This window comes from Nothobranchius furzeri, chromosome 3, assembly GCF_043380555.1.
Source record: "Nothobranchius furzeri strain GRZ-AD chromosome 3, NfurGRZ-RIMD1, whole genome shotgun sequence".
Classification (NCBI taxonomy): Eukaryota; Metazoa; Chordata; class Actinopteri; order Cyprinodontiformes; family Nothobranchiidae; genus Nothobranchius; species Nothobranchius furzeri.
In genome coordinates, this window is record NC_091743.1 from 92,151,588 (window position 1) to 92,170,668 (window position 19,081).

Sequence of the window (19,081 nt, forward strand, 5' to 3'; positions counted from 1 at the left end):
AGTCCCGACCTAGGAACGGCTATTGACTTTGATTGTGGACTTTTCCCCGCGTCCCTGCTTAACAGGGCGCCCCTCCATTAGCATGGCGTTAGTATTATTGTTTCTTTTCCCACCCCTTTTGGCTTGGCGCCTTTGGTTAGTCCTTTTTCTCTTTTGTGAATATCTGCCTTTTTGTTTGTTTAATAAAATCCTTTACTGGACACTACCATGGACGTAATTTTCACTTTGGGGGGGGGGGGGGGATCTTTACTGTATGCTCTAATGGGAAACACAAACTGTTGTTTTCTGCTTGGTCCTAGAGCTCAACCAGTGTCAATTTAATATAGCGTAATATTGTTTTGGATGGTAAAAAGTGCAGGGGTCAAAACTTGACTTCGGAAAAAGTGTGTGTGTGTGTGGGGGGGGGGGGCATGTCCCCCCTGTCCCCCCCAAAATTACGTCCATGGACACTACACTCTTATTTTTTCACCCACACTCTAACTTAACTTTCAGCGCCTTGGGCTTCCTGACAGGGTTGCAGAAGGCGCTTTATAAATAAAGCTTTGATTGATTGATTGATTGATTGCTCCCTCTCGTACCACATCTCTCCTAGCGAGCTGAGGGACGTAATATTTGTTTCTGAGCTTGTTATGCATCCACATATATATTATTTACTGGAGGAGTGTCCTCAATGCTGAATTCAACATCATAGGCATGAAAATGTAACCGCCTCATCGGGCGCCGGAGAGCGTAACAGGGTCGCCGCCATATTGAATGGGTCTCCTCATTTTCCAAATTCAGTAGTAAGCTATGCCCCATTTCTGTGCAGCCTACGGTTACAACTGGTGTACAGAAAAAAACCCTGAAATGTGTTTTTCGTTGGGTAACCACCTTATTCAGTAGAAATGAATGCACTGGGGGCGAATGGGCACCCATTTAAAATGTCGGCCGGCCACTACGGGAGCAGCAGTAAACTTAGCAAGCTGTTTTAACGTTTAATCAACAATTGGACCTCTCGTTAATTCCTATTCTATATAGCAATAATATAATTTATCCTAGTACTAATTGTGTTCGTACTGATCAAAATTTTATGAAGAATCAACAGCTATGTTGAAATTTTTTTATTTAATTATCCTTTAGAGAGCCTTACATTGTAATCAAGTTTCTCCTTTAAGAATTGAGTTTCTCCTCTTTACAATGTCTGTTCTGGACGGGAGGAATGTAATTGTGGATAGGCTTTACAAACCCAATACACATGAATGAGATAAGTGACATCATTTGTCCTAGGACGAATACATTTCAGATATCTTAAATGTTCATTCTTACTAGAAAGTACTGAATCATGGATATCTGGAGTACAAATCCAATCCACTTATTAAGTATTAAAATGGCCACCTAAACCTTTGTATTTGCACCTACTACAACTGTTGATATTTTACAGTGTTACTGGTATAAATACCATTCTTACTAGTAAAGAGGGCATTCTTACTACGTGCAGCCAATGCTGTAGAGAGCGACGCTACATTTATATATATATATATATATATATATGTATATAATTATTTATTTTTTTCAGGTATGTAAAACTGGACAATGCGAACCGGGTGGCAGACCAAGGCGGGAGCCTTGGCGGTCCAATCCCCGGACAAGAAAACTAGTTTTTGGGACATGGAACGTCACCTCGCTGGCGGGGAAGGAGCCGGAGCTTGTGGCAGAGGTTGAGCGGTACCGGCTAGATATAGTCGGACTCACCTCGACACATTGCATTGGCTCTGGAACCCGAGACCTGGAGAGGGGTTGGACACTCTACTTTGCTGGAATTGCTCCGGGTGAGAGGCGGAGGGCTGGGGTTGGCTTTTTGTTAGCCCCGAGACTCTCTGCCTGTGTGTTGGGGTTTACCCCGGGGGACAAGAGGGTAGCTTCCTTGCGCCTTCGGGTCGGGGAACGGGTCCTGACTGTTGTTTGTGCTTATGGGCCAAATATCAGTTCAGAGTACCCACCCTTTTTGGAGTCCCTGGGACGAGTGCTAGATAGTGCTCCATCAGGGGACTCCATTGTCCTGCTGGGGGACTTCAATGCTCACGTGGGCAATGACAGCTTGACCTGGAGGGGTGTGATTGGGAGGAACGGCCCACCTAATCTGAACTCGAGCGGTGTTTTGTTATTGGACTTCTGTGCAAGCCGCAGTTTGGCCATAACGAACACCATGTTCGAACATAAGGATGCCCACCGGTACACTTGGTACCAGGGCAGCCTAGGTCACAGGTCGATGATAGATTTTGTAGTCGTATCATCTGACCTGCGGCCGTATGTTTTGGACACCCGAGTGAAGAGAGGGGCGGAGCTGTCAACTGATCACCACCTGGTGGTGAGTTGGATCAGATGGCAGGGGAAGATGCCGCGTAGACCTGGCAGACCCAAACGCATAGTGAGGGTCTGTTGGGAACGCCTGGCAGAAGAACCTGTCAAGACGGTCTTCAACTCCCACCTCCGGCAGAGCTTTGACCACGTCCCGAGAGCAGTGGGGGACATTGAGTCAGAGTGGGCCTTGTTCCACTCTGCGATTGTCGAGGCGGCTGTTGCTAGCTGTGGTCGTAAGGTGGCCGGTGCCAGTCGTGGTGGCAACCCCCGTACCCGCTGGTGGACACCAGAGGTTCGGGGAGCCGTCAGGCTGAAGAAGGAGGCCTACAGGGCTTGGCTGGTCTGTGGGTCTCCGGAGGCAGCAGACAGGTACCGGATAGCCAAGCGGGGTGCAGCAGTGGCAGTTGCCGAGGCAAAATCTCGGGCGTGGGAGGAGTTTGGTGAGGCCATGGAGAAAGACTATCGATCGGCTCCAAAGAGGTTCTGGCAAAATGTCCGGCGCCTCAGGAGAGGAAGGCAGCAACTCGCTCACACTGTTTACAGTGGGCATGGGGAGCTGCTGACGTCAACTGAGGCTATAGTCGGACGGTGGAAGGAATACTTTGAAGAGCTCCTCAATCCCACCTACGCGCATTCCGAGGAGGAACCAGAGCTGGGAGGCCTGGGGATGGACTGTCCGATCTCGGGGGCAGAAGTTGCTGAGGTAGTCAAACAACTACACAGCGGCGGAGCCCCGGGGGCGGATGAGGTTCGTCCTGGGTATCTCAAGGCTATGGATGTTGTAGGGCTGTCATGGTTGACACGTCTCTACAACATTGCGTGGTCATCGGGGGCAGTTCCTAGGGAGTGGCAGACCGGGGTGGTGGTCCCCATCTTTAAGAAGGGTGACCTGAGGGTGTGTTCCAACTATAGGGGGATCACACTCCTCAGCCTCCCTGGAAAGGTCTACGCCAAGGTACTGGAGAGGAGGGTCCGATCGATAGTTGAATCTCAGATAGAGGAGGAGCAATGTGGTTTTCGTCCTGGCCGTGGAACTGTGGACCAGCTCTATACCCTTGCAAGGGTGATAGAGGGGGCATGGGAGTTTGCCCAACCAATCCACATGTGCTTTGTGGATTTGGAGAAGGCTTATGACCGTGTCCCCAGGGGCACCCTGTGGGGGACGCTCCAGGAGTATGGGGTGGGTGGCTTTCTGTTGAGGGCCATTCAGTCCCTTTACCAGAGGAGAATGAGTTTGGTCCGCATAGCCGGTAGTAAGTCGGACCTGTTCCCAGTGAGGGTTGGACTCCGCCAGGGCTGCCCTTTGTCACCGGTTCTGTTCATTACCTTTATAGACAGAATTTCTAGACGCAGCCGTGGTGTGGAGTGTGTCGAGTTTGGTGGCAGGAGAATCTCGTCTCTGCTTTTTGCGGATGATGTGGTCCTCCTAGCTTCATCCAGCTCTGACCTTCAGCTCTTGCTGGGTAGGTTCGCGGCCGAATGTGAAGCGGCTGGGATGAGGATCAGCACCTCCAAATCTGAGACCATGGTTCTCGACCGGAAAAGGGTGGCTTGCCACCTCCGGGTCGGGGGAGAGGTCCTACCTCAAGTGGAGGAGTTTAAGTATCTCGGGGTCTTGTTCACGAGTGAGGGTAGGAGGGATCGGGAGATCGACAGGCGGATTGGTTCGGCGTCTGCAGTGATGCGGACGCTGAGCCGATCTGTCGTGGGGAAGAGGGAGCTGAGCCAGAAAGCCAGGCTCTCGATTTACCGGTCGATCTACGTCCCAATCCTCACCTATGGTCATGAGCTTTGGGTAATGACCGAAAGAACGAGATCGCGGATACAAGCGGCCAAAATGAGTTTCCTCCGTAGGGTGGCCGGGCTCAGCCTTAGAGATAGGGTGAGGAGCTCGGACATTCGGGAGGGACTCGGAGTAGAACCGCTGCTCCTCCGGATCGAAAGGAGCCAGTTGAGGTGGTTTGGGCATCTGGTCAGGATGCCTCCTGGACGCCTCCCTGGGGAGGTGTTTCGGGCATGTCCTGCCGGCAGAAGGCCCCCGGGTCGACCCAGGACACGTTGGAGAGGTTACATCTCCAATCTGGTCCGGGAACGCCTTGGGGTCCTGCCGGAGGAGCTGGTGGACAAGGCCGGGGAGAGGACGGCCTGGAGCTCCCTAATTGGGATGCTGCCCCCGCGACCCGGACCCGGATAAGCGGAGGAAGACGACGACGAAGACGAAGTAAAACTGGACAGGGCCTGACATGATCCATGCTGGCAAAAAAAAAAAGAAAAAATCAATATCTAGAAAGAGCTGGTCTGAAGGACAGCACAGAGGCACTCATCATGGCAGCACAGGAACAGCCCCTGAACACCCCTGAGACAGTCCACCACATACCTGCAGGGTGTGAGATGCTGGCAGGGAAAGCAAACGTGGAACGCCACAATCAAGTGGCTGGCATCGTGTACAGAAACTTCTGTGCAGAGTATGGACTGGAAACCCCAAGGTCAAAGTGGGTGACACCCCTTAAGGTGGTAGAGAACGAGAGCCAAGCTTCTGTGGGACTTCCAGATCCACACTGACAAAATGGTGACGGAGAACCAACCGGACATTGTGGTGGTGGACAAACAACAGAGGACAGCCGTTGTGGCTAATGTGGAGACACCAAACTTCTTCATTTTGTCTTTCTTTCTATATTATAAATCACATTTTTAATTTTTCTCATTTTTGTATTGTTTTTTAATCGTTATATTATTTTTCTTTATTCGGAGGCGCTGTATAAAAGGCTGTTTTCTTTCTTTCAAAGTGACGCAGCATCAGGAAAAAGGAACACGAGAAACTAGAGAAGTACCAGGGCCTCAAAGAACTGGAGAGCCTGGAGAGTGAAGACATCGGTGGTGCTCGTGGTCACCGGGTCAGTAACCCCCAAACTCAGGGTATGTGCAGGTTTAAGGGAGCCAAATTTAAGACTTTTTAAGACCTTTTTAAAGGCCACTTTGACCAAATTTAAGCTAATTTTTAAAATTAAATTTAAGCTATAATTTCCAGCTATTGCCTGGAACCGGTGCTAACCACGTCGTGAATGTGGGATTAGCCATCCAGTTACCATTAATGTTGCACTTCCCCATGGTGCAAGCTCCCACTAGCTTAACCAGCTAATGTGCTCATCTAAAAATAGCCCCCTTTCACAACCAACCGAATGTTTACGGTTCGGCTTACGGCAACATCGTACACACAAAATGCTGAACACTAACTAGAAATTCACGAAAATTTTATAGAAATAAAAGAATCTTGTTTATTGGGTCTTTGGTAATTTAAGACCTTTGGAAACTATTTAAGGATTATTTGTCAATTTTAAGGATTTTTAAGGCCTTAAATTTGGAAAAGCTAATTTAAGACTTTTTAAGGACCCGCAGATACCCTGCAAACTAGAAAATTCCAGAACCGATTTTAAAAAGGGAAAGCCTGTTGGCAAAAGAGAGTGATGATGTGTTAAAGAGGCCCAGTCAGGATTTTGGGGTGACCACCCCTATGATCATGAGCAGAATAACCTGCTGTCCATTAAGAGTAGTGCAGTTAAATGTATAAAAACTGGAAGATAGAGTACATTTAGAATAAATGAATTCTCTTTTGAATGCATAAATCAAGCTTTTATTTTATTTGAGGGAAAACAAGCCCGCGTCATCCAGACCTTTTTAATCCACTTTATGTGATTTCATCAGAAAACGAATCCAGACGCAAACAAATCCGGCTCAGCATTCAAGTTTGGTATTCGCTCCTCTTTGTTGTCACTGGAAGTGTAAATCTAAAGAGAGACATGTGCTAAAGGCTCAGATACTTAATGCTACCAACTTCTAACCTAAATTTAAATAAATGACCCAAATGAAAAACCTGGTAAACTGCTGCCATGTTCTAGCCCGAACCCTGTAGCACTCGGTCAGGATCCACACACACTTCCTATTCGACATTAATCCTGAAACGGAAGCCTGGAGGTTTCTACGCTAGCTGCGTTGTGTTTAGAAGGCTCTGAACAGCTGGTTTGGCAGGTATCCCAGGTGGAGGAAGGACGTCTGAGCTTCCCTCTCTAGAAGGGCCAGCTCCTGGACTGTTGGGGCCAGGACATCCACATGGCCCTTGTAGTTTCCACCTGGACAGGGGCAACAGGTTTGATGTAGCGCTCCACACAAACACAGAAAGTATAATAAAACTGTCCTCGATACCTCCTAAAGCCCTGCGCTGTCCGTAGGTCACCTTCCCATCAAACTCATCCACTGGTACTTTGATATCTGGCTCACACTGAGTGATGGTGCACTTCAGGTGCTCCTCGATGTCTGACAAGAGCTGAAGTAAAAAGGAAAACAGCCGGATGGTTTTTTATTTCTAAAGGCACTTTTAACTTGCTGAAATGGTCCTAGTTCACCTCCTTCTCGTTGTACCAAATGGTGCAGCCTCCGTCTTCCTTCAGCCGGGTGTTGTAGCAGCCTCTGCCTCTGTTCGGGCACACGTGGTACCACACCTGCACAGGTGAAGGGGAGACAAACAGACTTCAGCTGGTGCAATCAAGAGATAACTCGAACCAACTTTACCTTTTCTTTCTCCATGGCCACCAGAGAGATAGCAAGTCCCATTCTGAGGGTGAAAAGAACAAATTCATTTATTAAAAATGAATGAATTAGTCCAAAAGGGAGGATGAACACATTAATAATCTCAGTAGAGGCGCTCACCTCTCAGCTCGTCCGACTCTGCCGATGCGGTGGACGTAGTTCTGCTTCTCGTCTGGCAGGGTGACGTTTATCACTGAGGCAGAGGGAGGCAGAAGGTCAGAGCAGAGCAAAATGGCTGCACGTGTCTATGAAACACATCACTCCGTTACCATAGGGAACGCCGTGGATGTCGATGCCTCTGGCGGCTACGTCTGTGCAGATCAGCAGCCTCACTTCTTTTCTCTGAAGACACAAAAATCAGACGAATCAACGTTCCTGTGAGCAGGAACGTTCCACGGGCGGGGCGTTGGAACGCTGAAGGGTTACCTTGAATCGCTCCAAGTTGGTTTTCCTCTCATTGGGCTTCCGATCACCGTGAAGACAAACGCAGGATAACTGGTGACCTTTGCTGTCGGGGCCTGCAGAATCACAGCAGTGTGAGAAATGTGAGCCGACTGGAAACCAGACGGTGAAACTAACGTCTCACCTCCTCCATGCTGGATGAAGTACTGCTCCATGTTGTCACAGTCGATCTTGGTGCGGCAGAAGATTATGGCTTGGTCCATTTTGTGTTCTTTAATTGCTCGGATCGTGTACTCCCCCTTCAGCACCTTTATAGCTTCTGACCACATTTCTACAGCGCACACGTATGAACACGATTAGGAGGTAGACGTCCCAAACTGCCCCCGTGTGTGCCATCAAAGCAAGAAAACCAACGGTACCTGGAGAACCGACTCCTGGTCGGGTGTTGTCTTTGGCATGGACTTCATCCGTCTGACCCAAGAGGAAAATAAGTTTAGAATGAAATCAGTTCTTCACTCGGGTCCGTAAGATAAACATGTTCTAGCATCAACAAGCGGAACCTGGATGTGGTTCTTCCCGAGGCGTTCCCACAGACGGTCGGTCTTTGGGTTGACGGGGACCACCACATGATGGACGGTCTCTGGAACCGAGTCCTCCCCCTTCAGGTCCACCCAGGTGGGAAAGTGCATGATGCGTTCAGACAGCTTCTTCACATCAAAGGAGTGAAGTGTGGCCGAACACACGATGACCTGGGAACAGAACCCAGCTGTTAGTCGTCACTAGTGAGAAATTAACCCTTTCTTCAGCTCACCTGCAGCCTTTTGCCATCGGATGTCACCTGAGGGATTTGTTTATGGATCCTGTTGATAAAATCAGTGTAGCCTGCAATCAGGAGGCCATCCTGAAAACACAAGCAACACTTTACTGTTTTTATTCAAATGAAGCGTAATAAAATCTATTTTATACATCGTTCGAACTCTCCGCCTACAGGAAGTGCTCCTGGTTTTCCCTCCATGTTGGGGCGTCTAGCGTTGAGAGTAAACATTCATGATTTCAGTTTGTACTTTGGTGGCACTTTCAGCACGTCCTGGCTTGTGTTACAACCGCTTTCCTGTACTGTGCCATACTACGTTTTTAACTCTCAGGAGTTTTCCCTCTTCGTTCCGTTCTAGCGTCGTTTGTGCGTACGGGATAACATGTTGTCCCAAAACTTCTTTTTACCACATTTGAAATTCAATTAGGAATTTTGAAGAAGACCAAGGGAACGCTACGGAAAACAAAAATGAGCCAAAACAAGACACTCTTGCGACCTCTGAGGACGTAAACGTCCGCTCGTAAAAGTGGCTAAAAATATTTTTATGCTTTTTTTCTCAGAACTTTTAAACAACTTCAGCTCAAATCTATAAAAGCTGAGTCATGTTTGAGGAATTTAACCCTTCACGTTTCAATTTGATTACTCAGGGTCACTGCTGCAACTACCCCCCCCCCCCCCCCCAAACAAAACAAGAACCGACTTCACGTCTATCAGGACTGCTGAGGACAAACACATCCCACTGACTTCCATTCAAACTGCAGTTTCTGATTCTGTAACATCTGCAACAAACAGTCACGCGCTCTGTGGGATCAGGGTTTCGTTTGGGAGGAAAGCAGCAACATCTGTGATTTTTATTGTTCACCACCAAAATCAGCCATTTCTCCAATGGTGGCCCAGAGAAGACACTCTTTAGACCTTCTGCTGTTTGCACTGAAGTCAAAAGGTCAACCGGACCGCTGATAAGTACATAAAACACAGTTTCACTCTCCTACTGAACTCCAAAGTGTAGAAAACAAAAACATTCATGCAACCAGCTAGAGGAACATTGATTTTCCATAAACTACAACAATAAGTGAGTAATCAAACAGGATTTTGAAAGGCTAAACTTCTCTAAATGACAACGTTTTTATAGACTTGAGCAGGACGGACGTTGTTTAACAGATCTATGAAACAGCAAAAACAGACGTTTACATTTTAAAGCCACTTTTACAAGCAGACGTTTTGTCCTCTCAGGTTAACGGACACGGGCTTGTGCGGTATATTTGAAATGAAAGAGGCGTTTGTGTGTTTCGCTCAGACACTGCAGATGCATCACACGTACACACTCATCCAGGACCAGAAAACGGACTTGGGCCAGACTCAGCTTCCCGGTGGAGATGAGGTCATCCAGCCTGCCGGGCGTTCCCACCACTATGTCCACCTGGTTGAAGGAAAAACAAAACCAGACCGACAGTGTGTGTTTATTTTAACGGGTTTTAACTAAACCAGCATTTGAAGGCTTTACATCACTTACCCCCTGTTCCAGCACAGCCAGCTGTTCTTTGGCTGCCACACCACCGATCACCAGAAGCTCCCTGCAGTGACAAAACAACAATCACACTGGCTCCACCTACTGGTCATATATAGGAATTACTGACATGAAAGATGTTTTCTGCAGGAATCACACACAGTCCGAGTCTTCGTGTGTTTTTATCTCCAGTCCCACCTTAATTTAGGATTATCCACATATTTTTTAAACTGCTTGACGTTGTTGAAGGTTTGCTCTGCCAGCTCTTTAGACGGCTCAATGATCAGGGCTTTGGGAGCATTTGATGACGTTTTCACTTGACTCACTTTGGCACTGCCTGTACATTCCCAGAGCACAGCAAACTAATCAGCAAGTCGTTTTTTATAGAAATATATCAACCTTGTTTAAAAAGGTGGCTTTAATGGTACCTGTCTGTGAAGATTTGACTGTGTGGCCCTCCGATGCCTGATCCAGAGCCACAAACCCTTCCTTAGGTGGGAATTTAAAATGTTCTCCTCCAAAGTTAAACTTCAGCTCAGCATTCTAACAAAACAATAAGAAGTCATATTAAGATGCTTTCTTCTATTTCACGGTGGAAGTATTTCGTCAGTGGAGACCTTGAGAACGCAGGAGGCGAAGAAAGCCTGATTCCTCAGGTTTTGAGGGATTTCAAATGCCAAACCCAGGTCGTTTCCTTCATGAATGAGAGAGCAAAAGATTAGTTCAAACTTCTTATTTTTTATAACCAAATCCATTTAATTATAATCAAACGTTTGACCACTTGCACAGCACCATTTTTAGAGAATGAAATCTGATTCTTGTCTAGATCCAGGTAGCACCCGATCGTGTCATGCATGGTGAACTCCTGCAAAGTGGAAGTGAAAAGATGCCTGAAAATGTGTTTCCAGTATCCTCTATGAGTCTTAAGGTAGGTCAGATTTGGTACCTCTCCATAGCTGTCAAACTGCTTGTTGTTGGACTTCTTTCCAGTGCCGCCAAAGCCAAAGCCATACTTATCAGTTCCTAGTTATGTAAAAGAAAAAAAGGTTTCTATTTAACGGAGATAGAACAGAAGTGGGTTCTGATGAACTATGACTCTTTGGAGCTCACCCAGATCCAGTGCTGCTTGACTGGTGGACCATCCGATACGGCACAAACCCTGGTCCTGACAGCTCACTTCATAGTAGTACTTTCCTACACAAATAAGAAGAAAGCTGAGTAAATTACACCAATAATGTACCAAAAATTAGTAGATTTATTCAAAAAGATCTGTTATTAAAATTCATTTTCAGGTAGTTCTTGGCTTTTCACACCTTTTGTGACGCCTTTAGTGGACCGACAGCCGTGCCACTCTTTAAACTCCCTGCTCTGACAGCACAGGCCATCAGGTCCGATAGCTATGAAGATGCATCAAAAATAAAATAAAACAAAGAATACAAGCAAATAAAGCTGAAAAAAGACTCTTATTCTCTAGAAATTCATCTGATTGTCTTCAAGTTGGGCTAATCTAATTCAGGCTCACCAAACTGTGTGCTACGATCATATGGGTTCATCTGCCAGGTGTTGAAAACTGGAACAAAACAAAGATTTTCTGCAGTTCTTTCACAAAAGTATCATCTTCCTATCTGTTTTATAGCATAACAGCCACATAATTTGACAGTAAATGATTATTTTATTTTATGACAATGAAGATCTCACTAGTTCCTCCAGTTTTGACTGGAGCTCTGCCCTTCTTGCCCTCCTGCTGATCCTTTATGGTCTCATACACAATCTGAATCACTGGGATACTGAACGCCTTGTGATAAAAATAAAAACAGCAAATTGTTTGCATCTGATGCAAAATACATTCTATAAATTGCTATTTTATTGTTATATTTCAGAATAATGCGGCTTTACTTACTCCTGTTTTGCCACTTCCGGTTTCTGCAGCCTTAAAAGGAGAAAGGGGGTGACTCAGTTGTCAAAAAAGCAGTTATTTGCATTTGGAAGAAAGAAAATGTGTAAACAATCTCACCATGAGTACATCTCCTCCACCGAGAATCAGGGGAATAGACTCTGCCTGGATGTCCGTGGGTAGTCTGAAATCACAAATGATCAAATAACATATAATTAGTTAAATGTTAAAATAACAACAACAAAAAGAACATGGTTACGTTCAGCAGTTTCTACATATATATTATATATAGTAACGCACAGCCAGTCCATCTCTTCCACAGCCTGCGCTATTTCAGGCATAACTCCCATTTCTGTCAATAAAAAAGACAAGTTTAATGTTTCCAGATGGGTGGTCTTTAAAAACCGTCAGCTATTAAAAAGTTCAATGAAATTACAGCGAAGAAAAGAAATTAAATGCAAACATTTTACCAGAAAAGGCTGCCATTATTGCTCCAACGAGTGAAACCCAGCCGGATGTGACGTATCTACGGTGCAACTCGTTTAATGACCCAGCAAGATTGGTTCCGCATGGTAAACTACTGCGTAACTAATCACATTTAATATAACACTGAGCTGCAGAGTATTCGCGTGTAAATTAATATTTATATTCAAAATTTATATTTCCAGACGAAACTGTGAACCTCACTTTTATCCCGTTGGATAACGGTTCAACGCAGTTTTTATTTATTTTTCCCCTCGCGATTCGCCGTAGTTGCTCTGACAGTTGAGTTATCATGGCTGACAAAAGCTTGATAGAAGACGAAGATGAAAACATTTTGTACGACTTACTGGTTATAAATGAATGGCCACCAGAAACCGACACCCAGGTGAGACATACTAACAGTTGGCATATTTTTATGGTTCGTAAGATACTTGTTTATGACATTATCTGGAGAAAAGTCGTCAGCGAACAAACCATCATTGGAGGAGGCTAGCGACGCAAAGCCACGTAGCAGAAATATGGAACACGTTTCACCTGGTTTTTGTTTTAACACGAGTTTCACAGTCTTTCATAGTAACACAGTAAAGTGTTGAGTATATTTTGACTCTTTATGAACAGTAATCCACTGGGAGAAAAGGTGCATGAACAGAAAAAGGGACAAAATCAAAAAATGCAATGTTGTATTTGTCATTGGAGCATTTAAGACAGCAAAATGCAAACAAAGCATGCAGTTTTGTCATTATTTAAAGAGCAAGTCACCCCCCAAAAAACTTTTGCTGCAGACACGTGTCATCAATAATTTGGCACTTCAGTGCATCTTAGTTAAAATTTAAATATTCTGCCTAAAACTGGCAGTGTTGTGCCGTTGTCAGGTAAAAACTCTGCACTGTATTTTAATTTAAATCTGCCACCGCTATTGGCTAAGAGGTATGCTATGATGTAAACTGGTACATTATGATGTCATAATGCTGTCGTGAGCCTGTGTGTGTGTGTGTGTGTATTTGTTAGCAGCTCCTCCCTCTCGGTCTGCCAGTCAACAGCATTTGTTGCATTTTTCAAACATGAAGTGGGAGTGGAGTTAGACTCTGGTAGGGGTTGACTTGCTCTTCAATAAAAAGATAGATAATAATCTCTAACTTATTTATTTCAGTTAAGGGGCAACAAGGAGCATAGCACTTCCCTTGTAGCAAAAGCTGTGACAGGTAAGGTCTGTTTATTGTTGAATACGAGTTTTATAAACACCTAATTGGGTCCATTTTTACATTTACTTGAAATATGTGAAATATTATGTGCATTTGTGTTAGCTTACACCAGTTTACCTTAGATAAGGCAACTGATGCATCATAAAACACAAGTATGTCTATGTGAAAGAGCTCAGAAAGGGCCAAGTGCAAAAATATAACGGAAGTTACGGTGTAACTATGGTTCTGTGAGTTCCTGGATGACTGACAGTGGCAGTAAACAGAGTGGATGTATCTCCTCGCGCTCTGCGCAGGTCGAGTACTAATGTAAACAAAGTCACGCACGTGACACGTAGCGCACCTGGTCGCAAGTCTAAATTATGCGCCAATAACTACGTTCGGGTCTCCCGGGATCTTCTCGCCCGAGAAGTTCCGAGTGACCCCTGTGACTGGCAGTCATCCAGGAACTCACAGAACCATAGTTACACCATAACTTCCGTTCTGTTTCGTTCCCTCCTGACTGCCAGTGGCAGTAAACAGAGTGGATGACTTATGCCAGCAGTGTCACGAGGAACGTAAAACTTAACCTTCACTCAGGAGGTAGTCGCCAGAGGCAGCACCGCCAAAGCGAGCATGGACCCGTGGCCAACGTTGAGGCGGTAGAAGCGTGCTAACGTGCACGGAGTTGCCCAGGACGCCGCCGCACAGACGTCCGCCAGTGGCACGCCTCTCATCGCCGCCCAGGATGTAGTAACACTCCTGGTGGAATGGCACACGATCCCAGGGGGAGCCACTGCACCCACTGCCGCATAAGCCATCGCAATGGCATCCACGACCCAATGCGACAGCTTCTGCTTCGAAAGGGCTCAACCCCTATTCACTCCCCCGTGACAATTAGCTGGTTCGACTGCTGGACAGTGTTTGTGGCCACAATATAGAGCTGCAGTGCCCGGACCGGGCACAGCAAATTCGCCCGCCGTTGTTCCTCCGAATGAAATGGGGAGGGAAATACGCCCCCAGCTTGATTGCAGCATTTACGTAGCCAAAGGGCAGAACTTTGGGAAGAAAGGCAACGTTGGGCCACAGCGTCACCCATGACCCATCTGCCTTCCACCACAGGCAGGCGGGGCTGATGCCCAGTGCGTGAAGCTCACTGACCCATTTAACCGTTGTCACTGCTAAGAGAAAGGTGGTTTTCACAGAGAGCACTTCCAACGGGGCGGTAGTCATCGGCTCAAAGGGTGGCCCACACAGGGCCTGCAGGACCAGGGGAAGGTCCCAAGTAGGTGCCGGCCTGCACAAGGGAGGACGCAACCTTCTCACGCCTCGCAGAAACTGGGTCACCAAACAGTGAGCCCCAACACTCCTGCCATCCACTAAGAGGTGGTTGGCCGAAATAGCCGCCAGGTGTACCTTAAGGGTCGAGGCAGCTCGGCCTTAGTCAAACAGGTGTCAGAGGTACCGCAGAACCTCATACAGGGAACAAGAACCAGGGTCCACTTCCCTGCCGGAACACCAGGTAGAGAACCGCTGCCAACAGCGAGTGTACGTGGCCCTTGTAGACGGAGCCCTGGCACTATCCAGCACCTGGTGGATGGAGGGCTCTAAGCCGACTGGGGGCTGCCTGCCCCCCTCAATGGCCACACCGTGAGCTGAAGATGATCTGGTGATGGATGCCAAATCCTCCCCTCCATCTGAGACAGGAGGTCCCGTCTTGCCGGCAATCGCCACAGCTCCCCGTTCAACAGACTGAGAAGCAGCGGAAACCAAACCCTCATGGGCCAGTCTGGCGCCACCAGAAGGACCTCGTGTGACGAGTCCCTCGCCTGATGGAGGGTCGGTAAGATCAACGGGAAAGACGGGAAAGCGTACAGCCGAATCAATGGCCAGGCATTGGCGAGGGCGTCCATCCCCAGCGGGGCATCGGCCTCTGCCAGGGAGAACCACAGTCCTGCCCCGAGGATCCCCGGGGCGGTGCCTGACCTGCCCGCGAGTGTCTCCAAGTCCCTGCCGCGGTCTGCTGGGTGACCTGCACGGGGGCAGCCGGACGAAACCGGCGCCGAGGGTCCCGTGCCCCTCGTGGCCTGGACTGTGTCACGGGGTGGACCCCTGCCCCGCTACGTCCACTCCAGGCCTCTGTGGACTGTCTAGACTGCCGCTCGACGTTCCAACGCCCTCTCAGCCTCGGGCCTGAACAACTGGCCCGGCTGATAGGTAATTTTAGATTTATCCCATTTTACCTTAAAGGACGACACACAGAGAGAGAAAGAGAGAGAGAGAGATTATTTGTAATGTCCGTGAATCGTCATGCGAGAGCTGGGCGGAAACCCATCCATGGAGCTAACCAGGCCCCCTCTGCTCCTGGTGAAAGCCTTCAGCTCACCAGCTCTGCATGCCTGCATTCTCCACCAAAATGTTAAGTAATTACATGTGGGGTAATATTTAATCTCCATAACCCTGGAACCTGAAATAAACACTCTTGACAACATGGAAGACATTTTATCGAGTCCCCAAAATAAAGGAGAGTTAACGCAGGGAAAAACCTCCTTCGAGGCTTTTCCCCCATCACTCCCAAATCTCCTCAGTTTCTCAGGGGCTTTATTCAGCAAAGGATGGGGGAGAAGGCGGAGCCTTCTCAGGTTACAGAGGTACAGTTTTCAGTTGGAAACCCACAATCAACATCCTTGCTCAACCTTTCATGAACAGCCACAGTTGGCAAACACAGAGATTCATGAAGTGTTAACACAAAATGGGCATCTTTTAGGCCTCAAAAAGGTACATTTATAAAAATACCCAACACCGGCACCACGGGCAGCCCGCACAGGCTCTGTCGGCAGTCATCCGACACCGGGGCCTGCCGGCGAGCCACTACCAGTGTGCCCAACAGCCGACCAAGCTCCCTGGACATCAGCCCAAACGCTTGCAGGGCTGCGTCGTTTGTATCACCCAGTGCCGTCCCCGCTGCGTCCGACTGCAGCATCTGGGACTGGGCTAGCAACAGCACCGACAGCAAATTGCTGGTGCGCACCACCCTTTCCCCGATGTCGTTAGCCCGGCACAGTAAGCTGTCGTCACCCGACACTGGGTGCTCAGACAGCGAACCCTGTGCCTCAATGCCTCATCCGGGGAGAGCACTAAAGAAGCAACGCAGTGGTCCACTGGGGGCATGCGGTCCAACCCGTAGGTTCCTGCCTCCCGCATCGATGCCAGTGTCCTGGCATCCCTACCGTGGTGGGAGAGCTGCCTCCGGTCCCCCCAGCACCGCTGCAGCTCCTCCACAAAGGCCGGTGATGGTGGGACCTGACACGGGGGCGCCGGCGGAGCCCGGCGGAAGAAGGGATTCCCTACCGGACAGGCCACCAGCACGTCGTCCAGTCCAATCCTGGCCAGTGCCGCTCGCAAAATCGCCCACAACTGACAGGGGTCCTCCGCGAGCTCCGAGCTTTCTGAGCTATGGAGAGACATCCCCGAGTCCCTGTGACCTCCCAGGCCCTGGGGCTCCACTACCAGCCCCTGACTACGACCCAGAGAGGGGCCCTCCTCCCCGAGGGACTGAAACTTGGAATTTGAGGCCCTCATAGAGATCAGGTCGTCCGAGCCCCCCTCATCCGGGGCTCTGGTCAGCAGCACTTTGAGCTGTTCCACCTCCACCCGCGAAGTGTCCACTTCCTGGCGAGAGGGGTGCGCCACACGCCGCTTCTTGTGCCTCGGGCAGCCACGTTCCTCAGCCGGTCCATCTCTCCGTCTCCCGGAACACGGATGAAGGATACCAGAGGGCGGCAGGTCTGACTTAAACAGGAGGCACTCTACTTGACGTAGCCTGTCCTCCAGCACCGCCAGCGGCAAATTGCTGCAGTTCATGCATGGGTCAGTCAGCGCCTCTCAGAGGTGACCGACGCCCAGACAATTTGGACACATGTTCTAGCCGTCCTCCACCTGGAGGGGAGCCCCGCATGACGTACACGCCAACATCCCTGTGGGAGACGCCAGCGACTACACAGGAACTGAGCGAGGACTTCAATGAAAACTGAAGAACGCGATTCAGTCCTGGAGTTGTTGAACAGCACACAATGTGTGTGTGTCGGCTGGGTAATCTGAGCGTGACACCTCCACGGTCAGAACGTCCAGCCCCACTTACCTGTAGCACTCGCCGGCCGCACCCCCCTCCCCTTTCACACGGGGAAAAAAAACGACGGCCAGCGAGCCCTGTCCGAGCCCGCAGCGGCGGTCCGAACGGTGCCGGCCGCACCGCCCGCTCTCGGTAACGATCGACAGATACGCGTCAATCCACCGCCCCAGAGGGCTCCTCTGAGCGCTCCGACCACCTGGTCTTGGGCAGGATGACGCCAAGTAATAAGTGTACTCACCTCTAGACCGACAAGATCCGAATCACGGACTTACGGAGTGATTGACCCACGAAGCACGTCGCCAGGTCAACAGCGAGAAGATCAAAGAGACGCGAACGTAGCTATCGGCGCGTAATTTATTGACTCGCGACCAGGTGCGCTACGTGTCACGTGCGTGACTTTGTTTACATTAGTACTCGACCTGCGCAGAGCGCGAGGAGATGCATCCACTCTGTTTACTGCCACTGGCAGTCAGGAGGGAACGAAACAGAACTAGATGTTGGGGTCATCTGTTCCCAGGGATGCAGCTATTTTTCTTTAGGAAGGCTATGGAGTTAAAATAAAACTCAGAAATTAGAAAGTATTTAATCACAGCTGTACCAAAAAAAATTCTTGCTGATTGTTGTATATTTCTCACAGGACCATTTCGACTATTCCTTCACTATCTGTGGTACAGGTGAGTTTGTCATTGTTTTGCTAATAACTCAAAGTAATGATTGCATCCATTTTGACTCTGCAACCACACTTTTGCTGTTTATATTTTAAAATAGAAAATAATCCGGATTGCATTTTTTAGGATTCATGGTAAATTATGTAACCCTTGCCTAATTTAGAAGATTTACAAACTAATTCAGACTGTTTTTAGTGTTGTTAGAAGGGGAATCCTTTTCAGAAAACTTATTGGGTCAAGTTCAATTTACAATAAAACAGAGATTTTACTTAAGAAATTACGAACTTTGGCTGTGGTGTTTTGTATAAACACATCTACACCAACTTTGTTCATTTTGTTTTGCTCTACATTTATTACATTAGCTAATGAATCAGATAACAGCAGACACGATTTTCCCTTAAAGTGACAGTGTGTATTTTTCCTAGCGATCGGGGGCATTAGACACCTAAATCATTGCAAGTAAACAGTATTTTTGTGTTGGAGTAAGTCCTTACCAACGGATGCCCATTAGGGTCAAAAAGCCCTGAGGAGTGCAAACTTCAGCAAAATAATAAGCACATCAGACTTCCTTTCATCACTGGCAGCAACAGAAGAGATAAATGTGTAAAACAACAACTTTTAAGAATGGCAAAAGTTTTGTAACCGTTTGTTACAAATCAGTAAATGCATTTTGTCCTCATGGGCTCCCGTAGAAGCAAACATGACATCTAATATGGCGTCGCCCAGAGACTTAGGCCCACTTCCATGTATTTTAGACCTAATTTTTATGTTTGTGTTACAAAACCGCCAACATTTTTCAAGACTGGGCTTCGTTTAATTCACTTTCAACAACATTTTGATGGATATTTCCAGAAATTAATGGTAAAAATTACACATTGTCTCTTTAATGCAAACTTTGTAGATGAGTTATTAAGTACAATCTGAAACTTGGGAAGCAAGAAATCTGAAACTAATGGATTTTCTAGGTTTGAAAAGGGAACAAAAAGTGTTCTGCTTTTACAACAAGTGAAATTCAACTTGTTTTTGTTTCATCTAATATCTACAACTCAGAATAAAGACAGTCGACTATATCAGTCATC

The 19,081-nt window shown here is 47.7% G+C and overlaps 2 protein-coding genes across 3 annotated transcripts in view; one reads left to right on the plus strand and one right to left on the minus strand.

The window, feature by feature from the left end:
- Positions 1 to 5,963: 5,963 nt before the first annotated feature.
- ddx1 (DEAD (Asp-Glu-Ala-Asp) box helicase 1) lies at positions 5,964 to 12,089 on the minus strand. Its single transcript, XM_015975458.2, has 26 exons — positions 12,012 to 12,089; positions 11,842 to 11,893; positions 11,662 to 11,725; positions 11,548 to 11,577; positions 11,346 to 11,442; positions 11,170 to 11,217; positions 10,961 to 11,044; positions 10,758 to 10,841; positions 10,594 to 10,670; positions 10,440 to 10,512; positions 10,265 to 10,341; positions 10,076 to 10,190; positions 9,846 to 9,984; positions 9,654 to 9,714; positions 9,462 to 9,560; positions 8,138 to 8,227; positions 7,887 to 8,075; positions 7,746 to 7,797; positions 7,511 to 7,657; positions 7,351 to 7,442; positions 7,194 to 7,266; positions 7,045 to 7,117; positions 6,907 to 6,949; positions 6,741 to 6,836; positions 6,541 to 6,661; positions 5,964 to 6,467 (listed from the first exon to the last, which is right to left on the minus strand). Exons 1-26 carry the CDS (start codon positions 12,025 to 12,027, stop codon positions 6,337 to 6,339), a joined length of 2,223 nt encoding a protein of 740 aa, XP_015830944.1. The 5' UTR covers positions 12,028 to 12,089; the 3' UTR covers positions 5,964 to 6,336.
- A 111-nt stretch (positions 12,090 to 12,200) lies between these two features.
- nbas (NBAS subunit of NRZ tethering complex) overlaps positions 12,201 to 19,081 on the plus strand; it is a 283,815-nt gene continuing 276,934 nt past the window's right edge. For both annotated transcript variants that reach the window (XM_054733731.2, XM_054733732.2), the window contains exons 1-3: positions 12,201 to 12,409; positions 13,175 to 13,226; positions 17,972 to 18,008. In XM_054733731.2, coding sequence (XP_054589706.1) covers positions 12,317 to 12,409; positions 13,175 to 13,226; positions 17,972 to 18,008 — 182 coding nt within the window. In that variant the 5' untranslated portion in view covers positions 12,201 to 12,316. The remainder of the gene's footprint in view (positions 12,410 to 13,174; positions 13,227 to 17,971; positions 18,009 to 19,081) is intronic.

What these genes read in the sequence shown, in the direction of transcription:
- ddx1 (XM_015975458.2), bottom strand. An exon ending in CACTAAAGGCGTCACAAAAG is followed by an intron (nt 10,842 to 10,960) that starts GTGTGAAAAGCC and finishes TTATTTGTGTAG; the next exon opens with GAAAGTACTACTATGAAGTG. An exon ending in TCGGGAAGAACCACATCCAG is followed by an intron (nt 7,798 to 7,886) that starts GTTCCGCTTGTT and finishes CTCTTGGGTCAG; the next exon opens with ACGGATGAAGTCCATGCCAA.